Source organism: Thalassophryne amazonica, chromosome 4 (assembly GCF_902500255.1).
Source record: "Thalassophryne amazonica chromosome 4, fThaAma1.1, whole genome shotgun sequence".
In the NCBI taxonomy this organism is placed as follows: domain Eukaryota; kingdom Metazoa; phylum Chordata; class Actinopteri; order Batrachoidiformes; family Batrachoididae; genus Thalassophryne; species Thalassophryne amazonica.
In genome coordinates this window covers 81,458,780-81,479,764 of record NC_047106.1, presented here as the reverse complement: position 1 = coordinate 81,479,764, position 20,985 = coordinate 81,458,780, and the positions used below count along the sequence as shown (strand labels likewise).

The following is a 20,985-nucleotide window of genomic DNA, read 5'->3' as shown; positions in this document are numbered from 1 at the left end:
TTTTTTAAAAGAACCTTTGGCCAGACGAGTCCTGTCGCGCCTCCCGGACTTCAGAAGCTCAAACTGACAGGACAGAGGTTGAGAGCTGTCTGCCAGGACTCTTTGAGCATTCCTCCTCGTCCTGTCAGTGATAATGTGGGCCAGAGGCTTCTCGGGTTTTCCCACAATTTTCCCCACCATTTTTACAATTCTGTTTAGTTTGTCCTTACACTTGCAACTCAAGTGACCAAACCAAACACAAAGATGAAATGTTAAAATACTCTCAGTATGTGCAGAATACACAAGCTCTAAAATCTGCAGATTGACACCAAGTCGCTGTGAGCATTTCTTCAAAATAAAATCTGTGTTTTCAGAGAAGCTCAAACAACTGTCAAGGACTGTACCGAGATATTTAAACGTTTCCACCGTTTCAACAAGCTGGCCATCGAGTAAAACTGGCTGTACTTTCAGTTCTTGCTTTATGGGAAAAACAAGCTCCTTTTTTTCAGACACATTGATTTCTTGCTGGCTGTCGAGACACCAAGCTTCAAGAGCCGTTGTGTGGGCAAGATAGGAGGCTTCACCAGAGGAGTCAGATTTCTGTAGCAGGCCGGCAAGGGTCATGTCATCTGCGTATTTAATCAATTTTAAATTAGTGTCTTTAAGTGCAAATTTGTTTGTAAAAAGAGAGAAGAGTAACTACCCCAGTGCTTATGATGAGCTCACCTGACAAAATGTTGTTAGCACAGACCCTTTGAGGGTGACAATCTTTTACCACATGCTGCGTTTTATTTTCTTATTCAGGAGATTTTACATGGGCATCTGTCTATAAAACAAGAAACATCTGTGTGTGGGTATGTTGCTTGCATATCTCTCTGGCTGTTTGTCAGATCGGCCTCAGCTTTTGAATATGGCTTTGCGCATGGCACAATTATATGTATCCCTTATTATGAAAATTTTGGGGATTAATTTTCAGAACCTTTATTTTGACTTTGTAACGTTAGTACTTCCAAGATGGCGCCGTTTGTGGCATCTTGAGATTGTAACCTAACTCTGATCAAGAGCTACAACTTCTGTGTCAGGGTAAAGTGAAAAAATGGTCTGCAGGAGAATAACTTTTGAGAACAGCAGTCAGTTAAACGTGTTCTTTCACATTTGTTTGCAAATTATTTCAAATGTGGCTCACTGATGTTTCTGGTAGCCAGTGGTGGGCGCAGCTAACCAAAAAGTTAGCTTTGATAACCGTTAATCCGTTAACTGAAAAGTTAACTTTTACAAAGCTAGACAGATAAACCCCTAAAAACATTTAGCGGAAGTTAGATAAAAGCTAAACCGATAACTTTCATTATTGACTTCAGTACACTTGCAGCTACTGACACAACAATGAGCCAGCGCTTCTGTCTCAGATCAGCCTTTTTTCAGCAAAAGAGACCTGGTGACCATAAATTAAAGGAAAGAGAAGAGCGAAAGGAAGCGGGGGGTGGGGGTGTTAATTTCTCTTCACACTATAGAGACTCGCTGGCATATCAGACAAGTCATGCACATGCAGACAGTTTTTACTTATGGTTAAAATTTTAAACAAGCTAACTTTTGTCATTTGTTTTTAAAAAAAAAGGAATTTGAAAGTGAAAATTCGGTTTAAGTGGATTCAGCACTTTTGCGAATGTGTGGCAGCCATGAACGCTGACATCTTCTAGCAGTAGATGGCAGTGAATTTTCAGTTTTCAAATTGCCTTTTTGTACAAATGGAAAAAATGACATATTTGCAAGTACAGATTTATTTGTAATACCCACCACACATTTCAATAAGTTTTGTGTTATACCAACCAACCACTCATGTCAGTTAAGTAATTTACCCATAATGTATTGTGGCATGTGTGTCTAAACGCTAAAACCTTCAAAATTAGTGCATTACTTTAAAACTAAAGCTGATACCTGATATTTTCACTTTGTAAAACAACAGACGTGACATTAATTTCAATAACTTGTTCAGAATTAATATGTTTAAAATTTTAACCATAAGTCAGAACTGTCTGCCTGTGCGTGACTTGTGTGATATGCCAGTGAGTCTGTATGGTGTGAAGAGAAATGATCTTTTTTCCCCCCTCCCGCTTTCTTTTCCTCTGGTAGTCACCTCTTCTCTGCCTGTAGAGCTGTACCACTCATAGCTGTCTGTCTGCTACAAAACATGTAACAGGCAGGCACTAAAATCTTTCATTTCAGACCAAATGTTTTTAACTGTGAAGCTTTATTCACTATGCCTGCAAAAATATGTTAGCAGGCTAAAAATTATCAGAACTAAATAAAAAAAAAAAAAAAAATGAAACTCCATATTCAAATAATAATATAATGTAACATCAATCAAAACATAGACCCAAATCACATAATAAGTGTTTATTACCAACTCAACATGCTTATCAAATATGTTTAATTTGTGCCAAGTGGCTTTTGAATGTTTGTATTGGATCAAAATTTATATTATTACTACCTCAAATGTTAAAATGTAAGTCGTTGGCTCACATGTGGTTTACATATCAATCCACATTTCACAACAAACCTAAATGTCCCTGACTCACGTTATCAATAAGTGTTGTATTCACATCCATATGTTTGTACTTCATGCACAGTAACTGTGTTTATTCCTTCCTGTATCTCTGTGTGTGTATACATGTCTGACCATGTTGGATGAACGTCAATCTTTATCTTAAAATAACTATCTCTTAGTATCTCTGTGTCAATCATGTCTTAACAAACGTACACATTGTCTGTTAAAACTATGTAAGAGTTTGTACATCCCACCTTCAAACACAGCCTCATACGACTATCCATGAAAAATCTACTTAAGCTCTGAATTTTCTATGGCAATACAAACTTCCTATGCGCACTACACTACTCAAAAATAAATAAATAAATAAAAATTCAGTATTTTGTCAGTTATTTCCAAGAGTGAAAATTTGTTTTATTCCAGGCTTATTGCGTACAAAGATTTTCAATTGGATTAAGATCCGGACTATTTGCAGGCCATGACATTGACCCTATGTGTCTTTTTGCAAGGAATGTTTTCACAGTTTTTGCTCTATGGCAAGATGCATTATCATCTTGAAAAATGATTTCATCATCCCCAAACATCCTTTCAATTGATGGGATAAGAAAAGTGTCCAAAATATCAACGTAAACTTGTGCATTTATTGATGATGTAATGACAGCCATCTCCCCAGTGCCTTTACCTGACATGCAGCCCCATATCATCAATGACTGTGGAAATTTACATGTTCTCTTCAGGCAGTCATCTTTATAAATCTCATTGGAACGGCACCAAACAAAGGTTCCAGCGACATCACCTTGCCCAATGCCGATTCGAGATTCATCACTGAATATGACTTTCATCCAGTCATCCACAGTCCACGATTGCTTTTCCTTAGCCCATTGTAACCTTGTTTTTTCTGTTTAGGTATTAATGATGGCTTTCGTTTAGCTTTTCTGTATGTAAATCCCATTTCCTTTAGGCGGTTTCTTATAGTTCGGTCACAGTCGTTGACTCCAGTTTCCTCCCATTCGTTCCTCATTTGTTTTGTTGTGCATTTTCGATTTTTGAGACATATTGCTTTAAGTTTTCTGTCTTGACGCGTTGATGTCTTCCTTGGTCTACCAGTATGTTTGCCTTTAACAACCTTCCCATGTTGTTTGTATTTGGTCCAGAGTTTAGACACAGCTGACTGTGAACAACCAACATCTTTTGCAACATTGCGTGATGATTTACCCTCTTTTAAGAGTTTGATAATCCTCTCCTTTGTTTCAATTGACATCTCTCGTGTTGGAGCCATGATTCATGTCAGTCCACTTGGTGCAACAGCTCTCCAAGGTGTGATCACTCCTTTTTAGATGCAGACTAATGAGCAGATCTGATTTGATGCAGGTGTTAGTTTTGGGGATGAAAATTTACAGGGTGATTCCATAATTTATTCCTCAGAATTGAGTGAGTCCATATTTTTTTCCCTCTGCTTGGTCTAAAAAAGTAACCATTACTGACTGCCACAATTTTTTTTTTTCTTGATTTCTTATAGTGTTTCTTAAAGCCAGAAAGTTTCCATTTGAAATGACTTTAGTTTTGTGTCATGTCTGTGATCTGCTTTTTTTTCTACAAAATTAAACAACTGAATGAACATCCTCCGAGGCCGGTGATTCCATAATTATTGCCAGGGGTTGTAATAATGTTACAGACACTACATTAACAGTTAGGCCTGCCATATTTGACATTTATTTGGAAATGTCCCTTTTTCAGCAGCTCAAATTTTCTGATATTTAAACGGTTTTCCACATTTTTTTTTTTTTTCATGTTTTGAAGCAACATTGCAGATGTTGTTCCATTTGGCATAAAACAAATGCCGGTGATTCCATAATTATTGCAAAGGGTTGTATATAAACACGGGATCGCCCGAATATGAAAGCTGCTGACGGCTTGTACACAGCTCATAGTCAGAGCGGAAGTGAAGCCGTTTTCTTCAGCAGTGGAGGTGAAGTTCACTTCCAAAAAAAAAAAAAAATGACTTCACCTCCTCTGCTCACTTCAGACCTCTAGAGCCGAGCTGAGCAGCAGCTCATCTCAGAGTTGACGGCCGGTGTCCCAACAGATCACCTGGGCAGAGCAGGAACTTGCTAACAGATGGTCCAGTTGTTTGCTGGTAAGCTTTCAATCTGTGTGTTTTTTCAGATGCTATTAAGATATTTATGGAGTACGTTCATGATCGACTTGCTTTTTCTAATCACGTTTTTAGCTTCTGGTTTGTAAGGAAAATACGCGTTTTGGCCTGATTGTCATGGAAACTGGTCCAATATGGGAAAATATCTGACCGGTAATCAGCCAATCAGCGCACGCGTAACGTTGCAGCTATGTAATAATCTAATTTACCCAAGGCCAAAATATGGCCATCGGGTAAAAAAAGTTATAAATATTGCGAAGGCTGTGCGTGTGTGTGTGTGTGCGCGCGCGCGCTCAGTGTAAGTCCATTTCTGTTACTGCCAGGGTCTTCAAATTCAGGGAACATTCTTGGGACACAGACCTTGGACAAGTTTAAAGATGGCTAACCTTGACTTATTTTAAGAGGTCAGATGAACAGGTGAAACCGTAAAAGCACAAACTTTTATTTTAACATCACAAACGTATCACAAACAATAGAGACCAGTTTGGAGACAAAAATTGACAGTTAAAAAAAAAAAAACAAATACGGTAAATGAGCTTGTTATACGTAATATGGATTTCATTTTGGATCATTTTTCTCTCCCCCCTCAAAACAATACACACAAAAAACTACTAGGGTTTTTAGATAAATATTTATGGTGGTTCCTGTCCCTGTAACTCAATTGTTTTGTTTTTCTTTGCAGCTTCAAGCTCTGTTGCTGGAGCAGTTGGCATGACCACCTCTGGTGAGAGTGAATCTGATGACTCTGAAATGGGAAGACTTCAAGGTATCTTAAGCAGTTTTCTCAAATGAACTCTAACATCTGTTGCCAATAGACCCCTTTCCATTCGGGATGTGGTTACCCATAATGCTTTGCCCAACACCATTTAGTTGGGCAACCCGCTGCAGACAAAAGCTACAGCATTAACATTCAAAATGTGTTTTAAAAATGTTGTCAGCACTTCCGTTTCGATGCCCCACGTATGCTCCAGTGGTTCTTTGGATGAAGCAACATTTGGTCAGTCCAAAGAGAAGTTATAGGCATTTAATGGCATTGATCCTTATGATGTAGAACCTGGAGTTTAGATGTTTTTGTTTTTTTGTTTTTTTGTCATGGCAAAAGTACTTACGTTTGAAGGGGTGATTTTGCAGACAGTTCAATTTTGTATCCCCAACACAGATTACCAGCTCAAATAAGTCTAGGGGAAAAAAAAAAGAAGAAAACTCAGACCCCCTCTGACCTCCATCCTTAATCTTTGATGTCTAATGACCGTCGAGATTCCAAAAATCTTTGTGACCTCTTAACTGCATTTCCACAGTTCGTACACCCAATCAGCATGCATAATTTATCCATAGTTTTCCTTTAGCAATAACTGGTGCTTCACTGTTCACTGGTGCTCGCTCTATATTTACATTTTCTACCCTACAATATGGAGGTGCGCTTGGAACTGTGGGTAACTACGCTAAAATGGAAAGGGGTCTATAACAGGTCATTCAGAATTTTATCAAACAAAAGTATGCATAAAATGGTGTTTTTGGAAAAAAAAAGTCCAACTAAAAACCCTGAATCCACCTGCTGAGGTTAGAAAATATTTTAGTCTGCCATATATACAAAATTGTGATTTGAGACCCCCATATGATTTTTGATAAGAACCATAGATTAGAAATTATGCTATAATTTGCCAGTATCCCCTCGGGCTAAGTTTGATTTTCTTAAGGGGAGTTGTTACCATGGCTTCTTTTTTTTTAAAGAAGCAGCAGCTCTCCTTTTTAGTCACATAATAACAACATTCAACATATAAGGATTGAATAATGAGAGAAGGTCTTTAAGAAGCCAAGTTGGCACTGATCAAAAGAAATGGTACATTTTTTGCTTCGAACCTCATTTGAAAAATAAGTAAGCAGAAGGTGACAGATTTTGACAGTGCTTTTGGAAACCTTTTTTTTTGTCCTTTATAGCCCTGCTGGAGGCCAGGGGTCTCCCCCCACATCTTTTTGGGCCACTGGGGCCTCGCATGTCACAGCTGTTTCATAGGACCATAGGCAGTGGTGCCAGTGAGTATTACTTCCTTAAATTACCATTTGTAGTGTTTGGGTTTTGATTAAATGCTTATACACAAAAACATGTTTGTTTACTTTGACAAAGGTACATTTTAAAAAACTGTCAAGTTTGTCTTAAATTAATTATAGGATTAAAGTGGGGTAACTTTAGTTGAGTGTTTGTGTGCTACTGAAGTACATTGCTGAATAGGGGTGGGTGACACAGCCGCAAAACTACATCACAATATTTCAAGAACATTTGTGATGACAATATTTAGGATGATATAGAATAAATATATTTTCTGTTCAAAGAAAATACATTTTTTTTTTTGTATTATCGGCTATTTAATTTGTTTTTTTTTGTGCATTGTTCTAGAGTTCTTTTTATTAGTCATATATTATTTTATTAGTTTATTTTCTTTAGTGTTTTGATTCCTGGGAAAGTCCAATATAAATAGCCATCAATTATAATCAACAACAAATGTGATTCCCCCCGGTATAGACACATGGACAAAAAATTCCCCAAAATTGTCCCTGAAATAACTTGAAACTGACAAAAGTAACAATAAATAAAAAATGAACTAACGAAAATCAGACATTACTTTTGGATTGTGATTCAGCTAAATCATTTTAATAAACAAGCTATTGAAACTGGCCTGAACAAAAATGAAGGTACCCCTAGAAAAGAATGAAAATAATTTGACCATAGCGACTAAGGTCTGTCTTGTAATTAGCATCAGAGGTGTCTTCAGAGTTAATAATTAACTTAATTAATTAGTCTGCCTATTTAAAGGGTGAAAAGTAGTTGCTGTGCTGTTTGGTATCATGGTGTGAACCACAGCATGGACCACAGAAAAGTAAGGACAGAATTGACTCAGGAGATTAGACGATTACTGACAGAGCTGAGCCACAATCAGGGTTCCAATTCAGGGACCAGATGCATGAAAATTTTGAACATATTTTCCAGGTGTTTCACTTGTGTATTATCAAAGGTAACCATTTGGTGAATCATATCGCAATTATTTAACTTCACGGATTGGCATTATTTTAAAGCCTCAGTTATACAACCCCTGGCAAAAATTATGGAATCACCGGTCTCGGAGGATGTTCATTCAGTTGTTTAATTTTGTAGAAAAAAGTAGATCACAGACATAATACAAAACTAAAGTAATTTCAAATGGCAACTTTCTGGCTTTAAGAAACACTATAAGAAATCAGGAAAAAAAAATTGTGGCAGTCAGTAACGGTTACTTTTTTTTAGACCAAGCAGAGGGAAAAAAATATGGAATCACTCAATTCTGAGGAAAAAATTATGGAATCATGAAAAACAAAAGAACGCTCCAACACATCACTAGTATTTTGTTGCACCACCTCTGGCTTTTATAACAGCTTGCAGTCTCTGAGGCATGGACTTAATGAGTGACAAACAGTACTCTTCATCAATCTGGCTCCAACTTTCTCTGATTGCTGTTGCCAGATCAGCTTTGCAGGTTGGAGCCTTGTCATGGACCAATTCTTCAACTTCCACCAAAGATTTTCAATTGGATTAAGATCCGGACTATTTGCAGGCCATGACATTGACCCTATGTGTCTTTTTGCAAGGAATGTTTTCACAGTTTTTGCTCTATGGCAAGATGCATTATCATCTTGAAAAATGATTTCATCATCCCCAAACATCCTTTCAATTGATGGGATAAGAAAAGTGTCCAAAATATCAACGTAAACTTAGGCATTTATTGATGATGTAATGACAGCCATCTCCCCAGTGCCTTTACCTGACATGCAGCCCCATATCATCAATGACTGTGGAAATTTACATGTTCTCTTCAGGCAGTCATCTTTATAAATCTCATTGGAACGGCACCAAACAAAAGTTCCAGCATCATCACCTTGCCCAATGCAGATTCGAGATTCATCACTGAATATGACTTTCATCCAGTCATCCACAGTCCACGATTGCTTTTCCTTAGCCCATTGTAACCTTGCTTTTTCTGTTTAGGTGTTAATGATGGCTTTCGTTTAGCTTTTCTGTATGTAAATCCCATTTCCTTTAGGCGGTTTCTTACAGTTCGGTCACAGACGTTGACTCCAGTTTCCTCCCATTCGTTCCTCATTTGTTTTGTTGTGCATTTTCGATTTTTGAGACATACTGCTTTAAGTTTTCTGTCTTGACGCTTGGATGTCTTCCTTGGTCTACCAGTATGTTTGCCTTTAACAACCTTCCCATGTTGTTTGTATTTGGTCCAGAGTTTAGACACAGCTGAATGTGAACAACCAACATCTTTTGCAACATTGCGTGATGATTTACCCTCTTTTAAGAGTTTGATAATCCTCTCCTTTGTTTCAATTGACATCTCTCGTGTTGGAGCCATGATTCATGTCAGTCCACTTGGTGCAACAGCTCTCCAAGGTGTGATCACTCCTTTTTAGATGCAGACTAATGAGGAGATCTGATTTGATGCAGGTGTTAGTTTTGGGGATGAAAATGAAATGAAAATGTAACCATTACTGACTGCCACAATTTTTTTTTTCTTGATTTCTTATAGTGTTTCTTAAAGCCAGAAAGTTGCCATTTGAAATTACTTTAGTTTTGTGTCATGTCTGTGATCTGCTTTTTTTTCTACAAAATTAAACAACTGAATGAACATCCTCTGAGGCCGGTGATTCCATAATTATTGCCAGGGATTGTACAACTAAGCCTGCAGTCTGCGAGCGAAGCGCTCTATTGGGGTGATATGATATGATATGATATATATATATATATATATATATATAATGTGTATACAATGTCTGTGAGAAAAGTATCCGACTTTTTTATTTTATGCAAAAAATGTGGATTTGATTCATATGGTTTTACGTCAGCCAAGCTTGAACCTTCATGCGCATGCATGAGTTTTTTCACGCCTGTCGGTTGCGTCATTCGCAGGCTTTGAGTGAGAACTGGTCCACCCCCTCGTCGTTTTTTCATTGCGAGGAAATGGCGGAATGATTTGGGCTTTGTTCCATCAGAATTTTTTCAGAAACTTAGAGACAGGCAGCTGGAAACCATTCGGAAAATTCATTTGGCTTTCAGTGAAAATTGTATGGGCTTCACAGAGATTAAGGAGTGTTACTACCGCTTTAAGGACGGCCCACAATGGCGCACTGTGCGCCGCTCTCCGATCCGCGATCAACAGGCAGAAACGACCATTTCATTCCTAAACGGATGGCCGTATGGATCCCGGACCATCGTGTGCAATTTCTCTGGTTATCACAAGAGCTGGACATCAACCATTTTCCAGCAGATTTCACTTTTAACAACAGATTTTGTCATGGAAAGCCGCGCGCAGGCTTTGCGCGTCATGACCTAGCCGCTGATGGAGCGAGACAAAGAACACCTCCGTTTTGGAGTGTCAGAGGACAAGTTGGGACATGCCTCTCTCGGCTTTCAGTGGCTTACCAGTTGAGTGAGTATAAGAGAAATTGTGGAGAGCTGGGCATGTGGTGGGGGGGGGGCGGGGGGGTGCTCACCAGTATATTGCAGGCCACCAGTATGTTTTTGCTGTTTTCAAATCCATCTTGGGTGAGTATTGCGCTTCCCACAGGGCTAAAAAAAACGTGAGTTTGACTGAGGCCTGAGCCGAGTTAAGTCATGTACATGTGCGTACAGCAAGGCCTGTTTGTGGACTGTTACACTTGTGGAGGATCTGTCGCACTTTAACAGCAGTCAGCCTGGACAGTGGGTATATTATATTGCCTTCCAATGTGCAGGGCTGTGAAAACTCCGGATCCGCAGGATTCCGCTGATTTCATCATGGGGAGGGGGGTGGGGTGTTAGTGATGTACTCTTCAATCGTGAACATCACTGAGTTTTTAAAATGCTTATCACAAAGTGTTCTCTTTTTTTACGACATCGTGTAAGTTTTATAAGTCCGCGGGCACTGATCTGTGTGTTAACAGATACAAATCAATTTCCTTGGATCCGCGGAGTTTCGCGGAGGAAAAATGCCACTCAAAGCGTAGCTGTTACGACAGTTGTCGTAAAGCAGGACTGGTTGGTTGGCGTCGCACAGGAGCCACACAACGTCGCCACAGCTAAACTTAGCATGTGGACATCCCAAACTTTTAGAGCTTTCAAGTTTTTAAAAGAAGATTTGTGCAGCATGTCTGTGTCACGGACCGACGTCGCACAGGGAGAAGATGGTGAGAAAGACTTTAAAAAGTCTTATAAGGACAAGAATGCGTGGAATCGTCGCTGGCTTCATCAACACACCTGGAAGATAAAAGAAACGGGAAAAGTGAACTGTGCCCTCTCAGGAAAACACGGTAAGAATGTTTCTCTCCCTGGAAAATAAACATTCTCCTGTTGAAACAGGATTTTAGACAAGATTATGTGACTTTTTTCACTAATCTAGACTTTCTTTCATTGTAAAAAAGACGTGGCTTTGAACGGATTTAGGCTGCATGAATTTACACAAGAATATGTGACTTTTTACTATAAGGTATGTTATTGATATTTTACCCTGATTTTCCAAATATTCTACAAGCTTTAGCTGTGGTTTCTGAAATGCTGTAACAGTCTTTTCAGTCTTCATAAATTTCATGTAGTTTAATTGTTCTGAGTTGATGCATAATTTGGTTTACAATTAAAAGGAAAATCATTCCAGGTTCTACTTCCACATCATATTCTGTTAGTTCAACACCATCATTGACAGGTCAAATAAAAGGTTGAATGTAGGATCATTTAAATATCCACTGATTTTGAGATTTATTCTTCGAGGAGATGCTGAAAAAGTATCATTAGATAAAAATTTAATTCTGGGGCCCCACAGGGCCCTAGACCCCGGCTCCTGGGGAGCTGTACCCCCTCCCCCCAGACCCCCTGCAAATTTTCCTCGGATTTCACAATTTTCATTTCACAGCCCTGAATGTGCAGTGTGTAGTCTTAGTCCTCATTTAACTCAGATGCCGCACTTGTGTCCTCAGGCTGCGACTCACTCTCCCCCTCCCCTGCTGACACAACAGGACGGCTGACAGAAAGGGGAGACAAACACTTGCTCGTTGTTGCAGAATGACACCAATTAAAACTCCAGCAGATTACTCTGGAGCAGTAATGCTTGACATTATAAACCAGGAGAGAGGACACATTTCCAACCTAAGAAACACGTATTAAAACAGCCAGGAAAAAGTAAAGCCGACAGCTTCCAAAACACACTGGCGCCATCTTGCTGCTCCCCAAATCTGTCATGGAAACACCGCTATTTATATTGCAGTGAGAAACTTTTTCTACTTAAATAAATTAATAAGTAAATAATAATAATACTGATATTATCCTAGACATCATATGACATAGCTCTGTTGCTGATTCCAGCTGAAGTTTGTGTTCCACCTGCTTTCAGGCTCCAAGGCTCAGCAGCTACTGCAGGGACTACAGGCCACAGGTGATGAGTCCCAGCAGCTCCAGGCTGCCATTGAGATGTGCCAGCTGCTGGTAATGGGTAATGAAGAAACACTTGGTGGTTTCCCTGTGAAGAGTGTGGTGCCTGCTTTGGTGAGTCTACTTTCTCATAAGTCCTGTTGAGGATTATACTGACTGTGTAAATAAAGCTTCTTCCATGTGGGTGACATGAGGTTGACACTGTGAGAGACTGTCCATTTACTTGGGCACCATCTATATCAGTTATAACTATCCTATGTTAAATGTCACATCATTTATGTGAAGCACACCTGGCTTTAAAAGTTATGTTATACAGACTTATGACGCACGTATTTTCCCTTTTGTATGGCCAGCATGCTGGCATAATATGGTACTATGCTTTCTATCCTTTTAAATTAATTTTATTAGTAAACAGAGCGGGTTGCAGCCTCAACTTTATCTAAAGTCTGGGTCTTTTAATGAAGGTTAAGGCTAGTCACCAGTGATCTAGTGGAGCAGATAACTAACAGATGTTCATTTCTGGAAAGAAGCACCAAAGTTGGCACAAATACTCCTTAGACATTACTCTTTTGAAAAAACTGAGTAGCCACTTGAATTTTCAGTAGGCGGCCAGGTAGGGGTCAATTGAAGAATTACACAGGGGTCAAAATTTAAAAATGTTTCAGTCATATTGAAAGCTATACCACATTATTTGTCTGATCACAACGATACCAAAAAGGTATAGTTTGGACTATCTATGACTGAATGTTATGGAGTTATGGGGTAAAAACAACAAGAATGTGACAAAGGTCAATTTCAGTTTGTACAGGGGTCAAAAGTTAAAGTTGGTCCAATTTTGGTAAAAAGAGGTGCAAATTATTGGTTGAACTAATAGGATTAATAAATGAAATAGTTTTGACTGTGTTGAATGCTTGGTCTGCAAGGTAAAGGTAGAGCAATGTCTGACGTCCATTGGATTCTATGACATGTGACATTTGTTACCCTGTAACATACCGTATTTTCCGGACTATAAGTCGCACCAGAGTATAAGTCGCACCAGCCACTTTATCCATTATAAAGAAAAATAAACCATAAATAAGTCGCACCGGAGTATAAGTCGCACCAGCCACTTTATCATTATAAAGAAAAATAAACCATAAATAAGTTGCACTGGACTATAAGTCCCATGGACATACAGGTATGTTAACTTAACATGAAAAGTTCAGATGATAATATTGTGACGGCTACCGTTTTCAGATGCATATTTCACCAGTCGTAACTTACAATCTGCAGAGTATGATTTTCTTTTTGGTGGCATTTTTTTGGGCCTTCTCCGTTGTCTTGTTAAGTTATCAGTAACGTTGAAATTTTTATTTTTCTATGGTAGTCAGAAGTCGCAGGAACAGTCACACAAGCCTTGTGTGCCCTCTCGTGAGCTGCATTTTACCTACAGATATGTTTGTATTTTGCGGACCACATTGCGAGCCGAACCATGCAGCACCTACCTGTGCAGCTCATGACCACCCAGCGTTGTCGATCCAGCTCCTTCCAAGTGCAGACGCTAATCCTCCGCCATCGCTCAGTGCTCCCATGCAGCTCTCAGCGTCAACTCTGCTCACACTGATATCCAAGGGTTGAAGCTGTTTTGTTAGCCGTCCCGGAATAAACACCATGTTCGTCTGCTTCAAACGCTATTCACAATCTTCGACGCCAGCTCCTTCCAAGTGCACACACTAATCCTCCGCCGTCGCTCACCCGGTGCTCCCACGCAGCTCTCAGCGTCAACTTAAACACTCTGCTCACACTGATATCCAAGGGTTGAAGCTGTTTTGTTCGCCATGCCGGAATAACAGCAAGCACCGTATTCGTCAGCTTCACATGCTGTGGGTGAGGTGAGGAATACGCATCCAACGTTCTGTTCTCTGATTGGTTATCGCGACCAGCGTGACTTATAGGACGGCCGCCATACTACAGTGTCCATGATGCATTGCATTTCCTTTTCTGGTGGCCATTTTAAAACATAGATCGACTCTGTCACGTAAAATTGTTTTGTTACAGTAAATTAATTGAGATCCTACCGGTATATTTTTCATTTATAAGTCGCACCGGAGTATAGGTCGCACCCCCGGCCAAAACATGTAAAAAAGTGCGACTTATAGTCCAGAAAATACGGTAACTAAGCATGCCACATAGTGCAAACTATTCCTTTTTAAAACCCTATTAACTCAACCAATAATTTGCTTCACATTTTACAATATTTAGAGCAACTTTAATATCTGACCCCTGTACAAACTAATGCTGACCTTTGTTACCATTCTTGCTGTTTCTACCCCATAACTCCATAACATTCAGTCATAGATAGTCCAAACTATACCTTTTTGGCATCGTTGTGATCAGACAAATAATGTGGTGTAGCTTTCAATATGATTGAAACATTTTTAAATTTTGACCCCTGTGTAATTCTTCAATTGACCCCTACCTGGCCGCCTACTGAAAATTCAAGTGGCTACTTTTTTCAAGAGTAATGTCTAAGGAGTATTTGTGCCAACTTTGGTGCTTCTTTCCAGATTTGAAGGATTCCTCTGTAAATATTCTGTTATCTGCTGCACTAATCACCTTAGTATTTCTTCTGTTTTTCTTATAATGCTGACATATTACACCTTATTTGTAGTCTTTCTGCCGCCTGATTGTTTTTTCTCTCTGTTTGAGGTGCAGTTCCATCCAGAGGTGGGAGTGGGTGTCTTCTTCTGCAAGCCTCCCGTCCTGTGCACCAGCATGGACTTCCAAACATTTCCTGTGTATTTCTATTGTCAAGTGTGTTGGTAGCATTGCCCAAGCAGAGGGTCACCCCTTTGAGTCTGATCTGCTTGAGATTTCTCCTCAAATCATCAGAGGGAGTTTTTGCTTACCACTGTTGCCTGTGTGCTTGCCCTAGGGGTTGGTAAGGTTAGATCTTACTTGTGTGAAGCACCTTGAGGCAGCTTTGTGGTGCTACATAAATGAAATAAATTAAAATTTTATTTATTGGCACTCTATGGCGTTTGGCAATAGAAGGTGGATGTGTTGCTGGTATTGAAGATGCCACATAATCCAAACGTATTTGCTGGTGCTTTTACATGTTGTGCATGTATCACGTGGTTACTTGGACTCTGTATTAATAGTCTCTAATTTCTTTCATAGATTACACTCTTGCAAATGGAGCATAACTTTGATATTGTAAGTATTATGTATTCTTGTTGTGATTAAATATAGTTTGCTTTTTTGACATAGACCTAATTAAGGTCCCAGGCAGTCATTTTGCAACTGAGGCATGTGTTTTGCATCATCCGCTGCAGTCTTGCTTGAAGTGCCACAACTAAAAAAAAAAAAAATGTTAATTTGTTAACAGATGAATCATGCCTCTCGTGCACTCACTTATATGATGGAGGCACTCCCTCGCTCCTCAGCTGTGGTTGTTGATGCTATTCCTGTCTTCCTGGAGAAGGTAAGACATTCTAATGTCATGTCTCATTACATTATAAGTGCCCAATCTTTTGTCAAACTGAATGTATTTACTGTGCGAAGGAAGTAGATTTTATCTTCCTCTTTAACCGTATCTGTGTACCAAAGGAGCTTTGTGTTTTAAGGCATGTATTACAGTAAATGAATACAGTACCTTGAATGAAAACTTGCCCTAATAAATCAGTCACTTTATCTTCGGGGTTTGTGTGGGTGCTTGAAATACTTGAATTAGAATTATGTGAGAGATGGGAAAAAGAACTGAATGCTTGGTAGCGTGCACTCATATACTGTCACTGACATTTCCTGGGTCACACCTACTGGTGTAACTTTGTTGGTATAAGACTCGACCTCTGCGCATGTGTGCATGGAAGAATCTAGGGGCTAAAGCACCCCCCTCTGGCAGTCAGGAGGAATCAAATAGAACTGAAGCTGTACCAAACTCCGAAAAAGTGATACTTTTTTTTTTCTACTGTCCATAGTGCCATCAGTGCTGAGGACACAGCTGTCAATAATTTCCAAGCTTGGAAAAACAAGCTGCAGCAGACATGGGTGTGCAGCCTGGTATATCTGTTTGAGGCATTCATTGGCAGAGGCTGACTCTTGTGAAACATTGCGCCATATTGTTTTGCTTACGTTGGAGTCAGATAGCCATCTATGATAGGGTTGGGGCTGATCCAATCCTGAATCGGTATCGGGTTCTGATACCTACGTAATTCACGGATCGGAATTTTCCTATACCAGAGAGAAACCATGTCTGTGAAACTTTTCTAGTGCTGCCTGCTCTCTGCCCTTTTTACTGCTGAGCGGGGAGAGGGGGAGGTTTCTGAGTTGAAGCCGAGCTGTTTCTTCTGCACACTGCAGCTGAGAGTTTGGTAACGTCAAATTTCCACCCGGCTCTCGAGTTCAAATGGTCTGTGCAGCCGAGTGTGGATTTTCAAATAAATAATTAAATTGTTACTGAAAAATCATCCGCGCCAATGTCCCGAGGCTGTGAAATGCTTTAACAGCAGCTCAGAGCACAGATGTGGACAGCCGAACAGAGATTCACTTTCTCTCTGCTGAATGGGGAAAAAATGCAACCAAAATCATTCAGTGTGTACCCAGAGTTACTCGCTTGAGCACCGCTGAGTTACTCGCTTGAGCACCGCTGATGATACATTTTAGAAATTTAGAGTTTGTTACAGTTGAAAGGCTTCGTGTTTGCTCAGCAGGAAAACGGCGAGCGAGGGGGAGAGAGACCGAAAGTTGTTTTTTTTTTTTTTTTTTTTTTTTTGCTCCAACCCTTGTTTTGACAAGTTAAACGTATATTTCAATTGAAATTGAATTGAGAGAGAGACACAGAGAGGGAGACAGAGGGAGAAGGCTTAATTTTAATTTTTACTGTAACACTTGCTTTGACAATGTAAACATGTCTCCCATATCAATGCAGCTCTGTTGAAATTGAAAATTGAGAAGGAGAGACAGACAGAGTGAGTGCTGTCTTTTCTCTTTAAGTATATAAAAATAAGGCTATCAAAGTACAGGAAAAAAATAAAAGTACTTTATTCTTTCACCAAAACATCAAATCTAGGCTTTCTTCTTAGATACACCTTCTGGCAAATTGTAGCTGAACTTTCAGGTCTCCGTTTTAAGAAAATCCTCATATAAAGTCAACAATAATAATATTAAAGCAGACAGATCTCTGGTATCAGATCGGAAGAGTATCGGTATCGGCACATATCCAAAGCCAGGTATTGGGGTCGGATTGGAAGTGGAAAAATTGTGGATTGGTGCATCCCTAATCTATGATGTAACATTACTGTCGGCAAATGAAAATACACACTAGCCAAAGACAAAACTCACAGATCGATGTTAGATTGCTCCATTTCTTCATGTTTCAATCCAAATAGCAAATTGAGGTGCGTGTTGAAGTGTCACAGTATCTCCTTGATCCATCTTTTGCCAATGTTGAACAAACTTGGTATTCACAGTAGTTATGGCCGTCATCGGCACCAGTATTGAAAGCCAGGTCAGCACTTTATATGCTAGTCTGATAGGAGGGAAGTTGGAGTAAGCGTTTCATCCTATTTTTGCACTTTTCTGGATCTGGGGGTGGGGTTATAAACTAATGTTGCTCTGTGTTATTTGACGTGTCTGCCCCATTTGTGTCTGCTCAGGTGGTCACAAATTGCGGACACAGCTTGACCGCATAATTTTAAAGAAAAGGATCATTAAATTGCAGTGCTGTGTGGCTGGGTGATGCAGACAATATTTTAGTACATGAAGGTGTAACCTGAACGTGTAAGCGATATGTGCTGTTACTATGATTCCAAATGTAGCAGAGCTGAAATGGGAGACAATAGCCAATCAGAGTATACCTTATTATCATATGATGCATTTGAACCAATGGGTGATGTCAAAACTCCGCAGTGGAGGGAAAAAAAAACAAAAAAAACAAGACTGCTGGCAGACACACTAAATGTGAACAGCTGAGGTGTGGGAAAGAAAAGTGCCATCCTCTACAACTGAAACACTCCTCAGATGGTTTAAGAAAAGTCAAAATTCTAGTTTTAATGTGTTTCTTTCACATGGTCTTTACAAGGATTTGATTTTGTTTTTGAACACTTATAATAAAAGCCATCAATGCAGAATGCATACCAAAGACTCCAGATGACTTTTCTTTCTTATCACACTGACTGATAATGGTTTGGACTCAGACGATGTAACCAGGATGACTATCCATAATTGTTTGACTACTTAATAATTTTTATGTTGTTTAATGGATAATGATTTGGATTCAGACCGTTTCATAATGTTATGTTGCTTCACTCTAAATCATCATCACTGTGTGATGTGAAAAGTCCCACTGTCTGTCCAGATTTGCTGTCCTCAAATCGAGAGTTATGAATGTAACTATGGTTCTATGAATTCCGGATGACCGCAAGAGGGCGGTGCTTTAGCACCTGGATAACTACATGTGCGCAGCACAGAGGTCGAGAATATATACCAACAAAGTCACGCCATTGGAAGTGACCTGGGTGACTTCACTGGTTGTCTTTATATACCAGACGCACCCAGCGCTCGCTTCTTTTCGGAATGAACTCGCAAGACTCTGAGTGACAAGCAACTGTGGTGGTCATCCGGAATTCGTAGAACCGTAGTTACATTCGTAACTCTCGTTCTATTTCATTCCTCCTGACTGCCAGAGGGCGGTGCTTTAGCACCTGGATGACTTAATACCAACAAGGTCACGAAGAGTCACACTCACCTCGCATCAGCAGTGGGGAGTGGAGGCAGACAACACCACCGAAGTCACCGCAGGAGGAGCAGCCACATTCAGTCTGTAATAGCGGGCGAAGGTACGAAGCCCACGTAGCAGCAGCACAAATATCACTCAAAGGGACACCTCTCAGTGCAGCCCAGGAGGTGGACACCCCTCTGGTGGAATGGCACGTAACCTTAGGAGGCTGAAGACCTCTGGACCTGTATACTTGTAAAATGGCATCCACGACCCAATGCGAGAGTCGCTGCTTTGAGACAGCACAGCCTCTTTTGTGATCACTGTAACACACAAACAGGGCATCCGTTTTCCAGATCCCAGCAGTTGCACAAATAAGCTGCTTCAACATTCGGACAGGACACAGGGAACCTGAAAAAGATAATCCTGGATCAGAATGCGGGACATACACAGCCAAGGAAACTGGCTGGTTAACATGAAAAGTTGAAATTCTCTTGGGTAAAAAGGACGGATTAGATCACAGCGTAACCCCAGATCCGTCAGAATTCCATTGCAAACAGTCCCCAGCAACTGATAGGGCATGGAGCTCTCCCACCCACTTAGCCGAAGACAGTGCAAGTAGAAAGGCAGTCTTCACTGACACCCATTTAAGATCAGCACTTTTAACTGGTTCGAAAGGGGATAAGCTTAAACCCTCCAGGACTAGAGGAAGGTCCCATGAAGGTATGCGTGCAAGCCTTGGAGGCCGCAAACGTAGAGCACCTTTCAAAAAACGACACACTGAGGTGTGAACCCACTGACCGGCCATCGACGTAGACATGCCGGGCAGAGATTGCAGCAACGTAAACCTTCAAGATAGCGACAGAAAGTCCTTTCTCCTGCAGTTTTTGTAAATATTTGAGGAGAATAGGCACAGGGCAACGCTCCGGGTCTAACTTTTGTTTCTCACACCACCGTGCAAACAGCTTCTATCTGTTGTCATACAAAGCCCTGGTAGAAGTAGCACGTGAATTAAGGATGGTCTGAACAACAGCCTGGTCACAAGAACTTAACAAGGAGTCCGGCCCCTCAACGGCCACACATACAGTTGAAGGCGTTCTGGGTCAGGGTGCCAAATCCTCCCCTGTAGCTGTGACAACAAATCCTTTCTCTCCCGGAGAGCCCAAGGTTTCCCCTCGAGTTTGTAAATCATGGGAAACCAACTCCTCCCCGGCCAGAATGGAGCAACCAGCAGCACCCTGTGGCTGCTCTGATCTATCCTGTGCAGTGTCAACATCAGCAGCGGGAGAGGAGGGAAGGCATAAAGGAGGCAATCCGGCCACGGGTGAGCCAATGCATCCTGCCCCAGCAGGCTGTCTGGTTCCAAGAGGGAGTACCACTGTGGGCAATGTGTCGAGGTGCTTGAAGCGAAAAGGTCCACTTCCGCTACACCATATTTCTGCCAGATCATTTGGACCACAATTGGGTTCAGTCTCCACTCTCCCGGTGGTGGTTTCTGTCTGGAGAGTAAATCCGCAGCGCTGTTCTGTACGCTGGGCAGATGAACTGCTCTGACACTTTGAAGGCGAGGCAACGCGCATAAGAGAAGCTTCCGAGTTTCTGCCAATGAGTAATTGGACCTGGTGCCCCCCTGATGGTTTATGTGATACTGTTGACGTGTTGTCCGACCGGACAAGAACATGTCTTCCTCTCAGGGCTGGGAGGAAATGCTTGAGAGCCAGTCGCACAGTGCGAAGCTCCAGCACGTTTATGTGTTGGAGTCTCTCCTGAGGACTCCAGACACCCCTCACCATCCTGTGATTCCACACGGCCCCCCAACCTTTGAGTGATGCATCTGTAACAACCACCTTTCGGTGAGAAGGGACGGAGCCTAGAGGGACACCCTTGCAGATGAAGGCCACGTTCCCCCAGGGTCTGAGGTGCAGAAGGCACTGGTTGGAGAGTCATACAAGCCTGTGCTGATGCAACTTTGAGTTGAGGCCTAGGCTGTTGATCCAAATCTGTAGGGGACGTAAGAACAGAAGTCCCAAAGGTACCACTAGCGACATTGCAGTCAATTTGCCCATCAACCGGAGCAGCAAACCAAAAGGCAGCGTCACAGCCCGTTGAATGTGTGAGACGAGACGAATTACATTGTCCACTCTCTGCGGGGATGGCGATGCAGTCATAGTCAG

At 40.9% G+C, this 20,985-nt stretch overlaps 1 protein-coding gene across 8 annotated transcripts in view; it reads left to right on the top strand.

The window, feature by feature from the left end:
- Positions 1-20,985, top strand: part of trip12 (thyroid hormone receptor interactor 12) — a 183,472-nt gene that overhangs the window by 55,158 nt on the left and 107,329 nt on the right. For all 8 annotated transcript variants that reach the window (XM_034168159.1, XM_034168158.1, XM_034168157.1 and 5 more), the window contains 5 exons: positions 5,362-5,445; positions 6,618-6,713; positions 12,077-12,228; positions 15,274-15,309; positions 15,482-15,577. In XM_034168159.1, the coding sequence (XP_034024050.1) occupies positions 5,362-5,445; positions 6,618-6,713; positions 12,077-12,228; positions 15,274-15,309; positions 15,482-15,577 (464 nt within the window). The remainder of the gene's footprint in view (positions 1-5,361; positions 5,446-6,617; positions 6,714-12,076; positions 12,229-15,273; positions 15,310-15,481; positions 15,578-20,985) is intronic.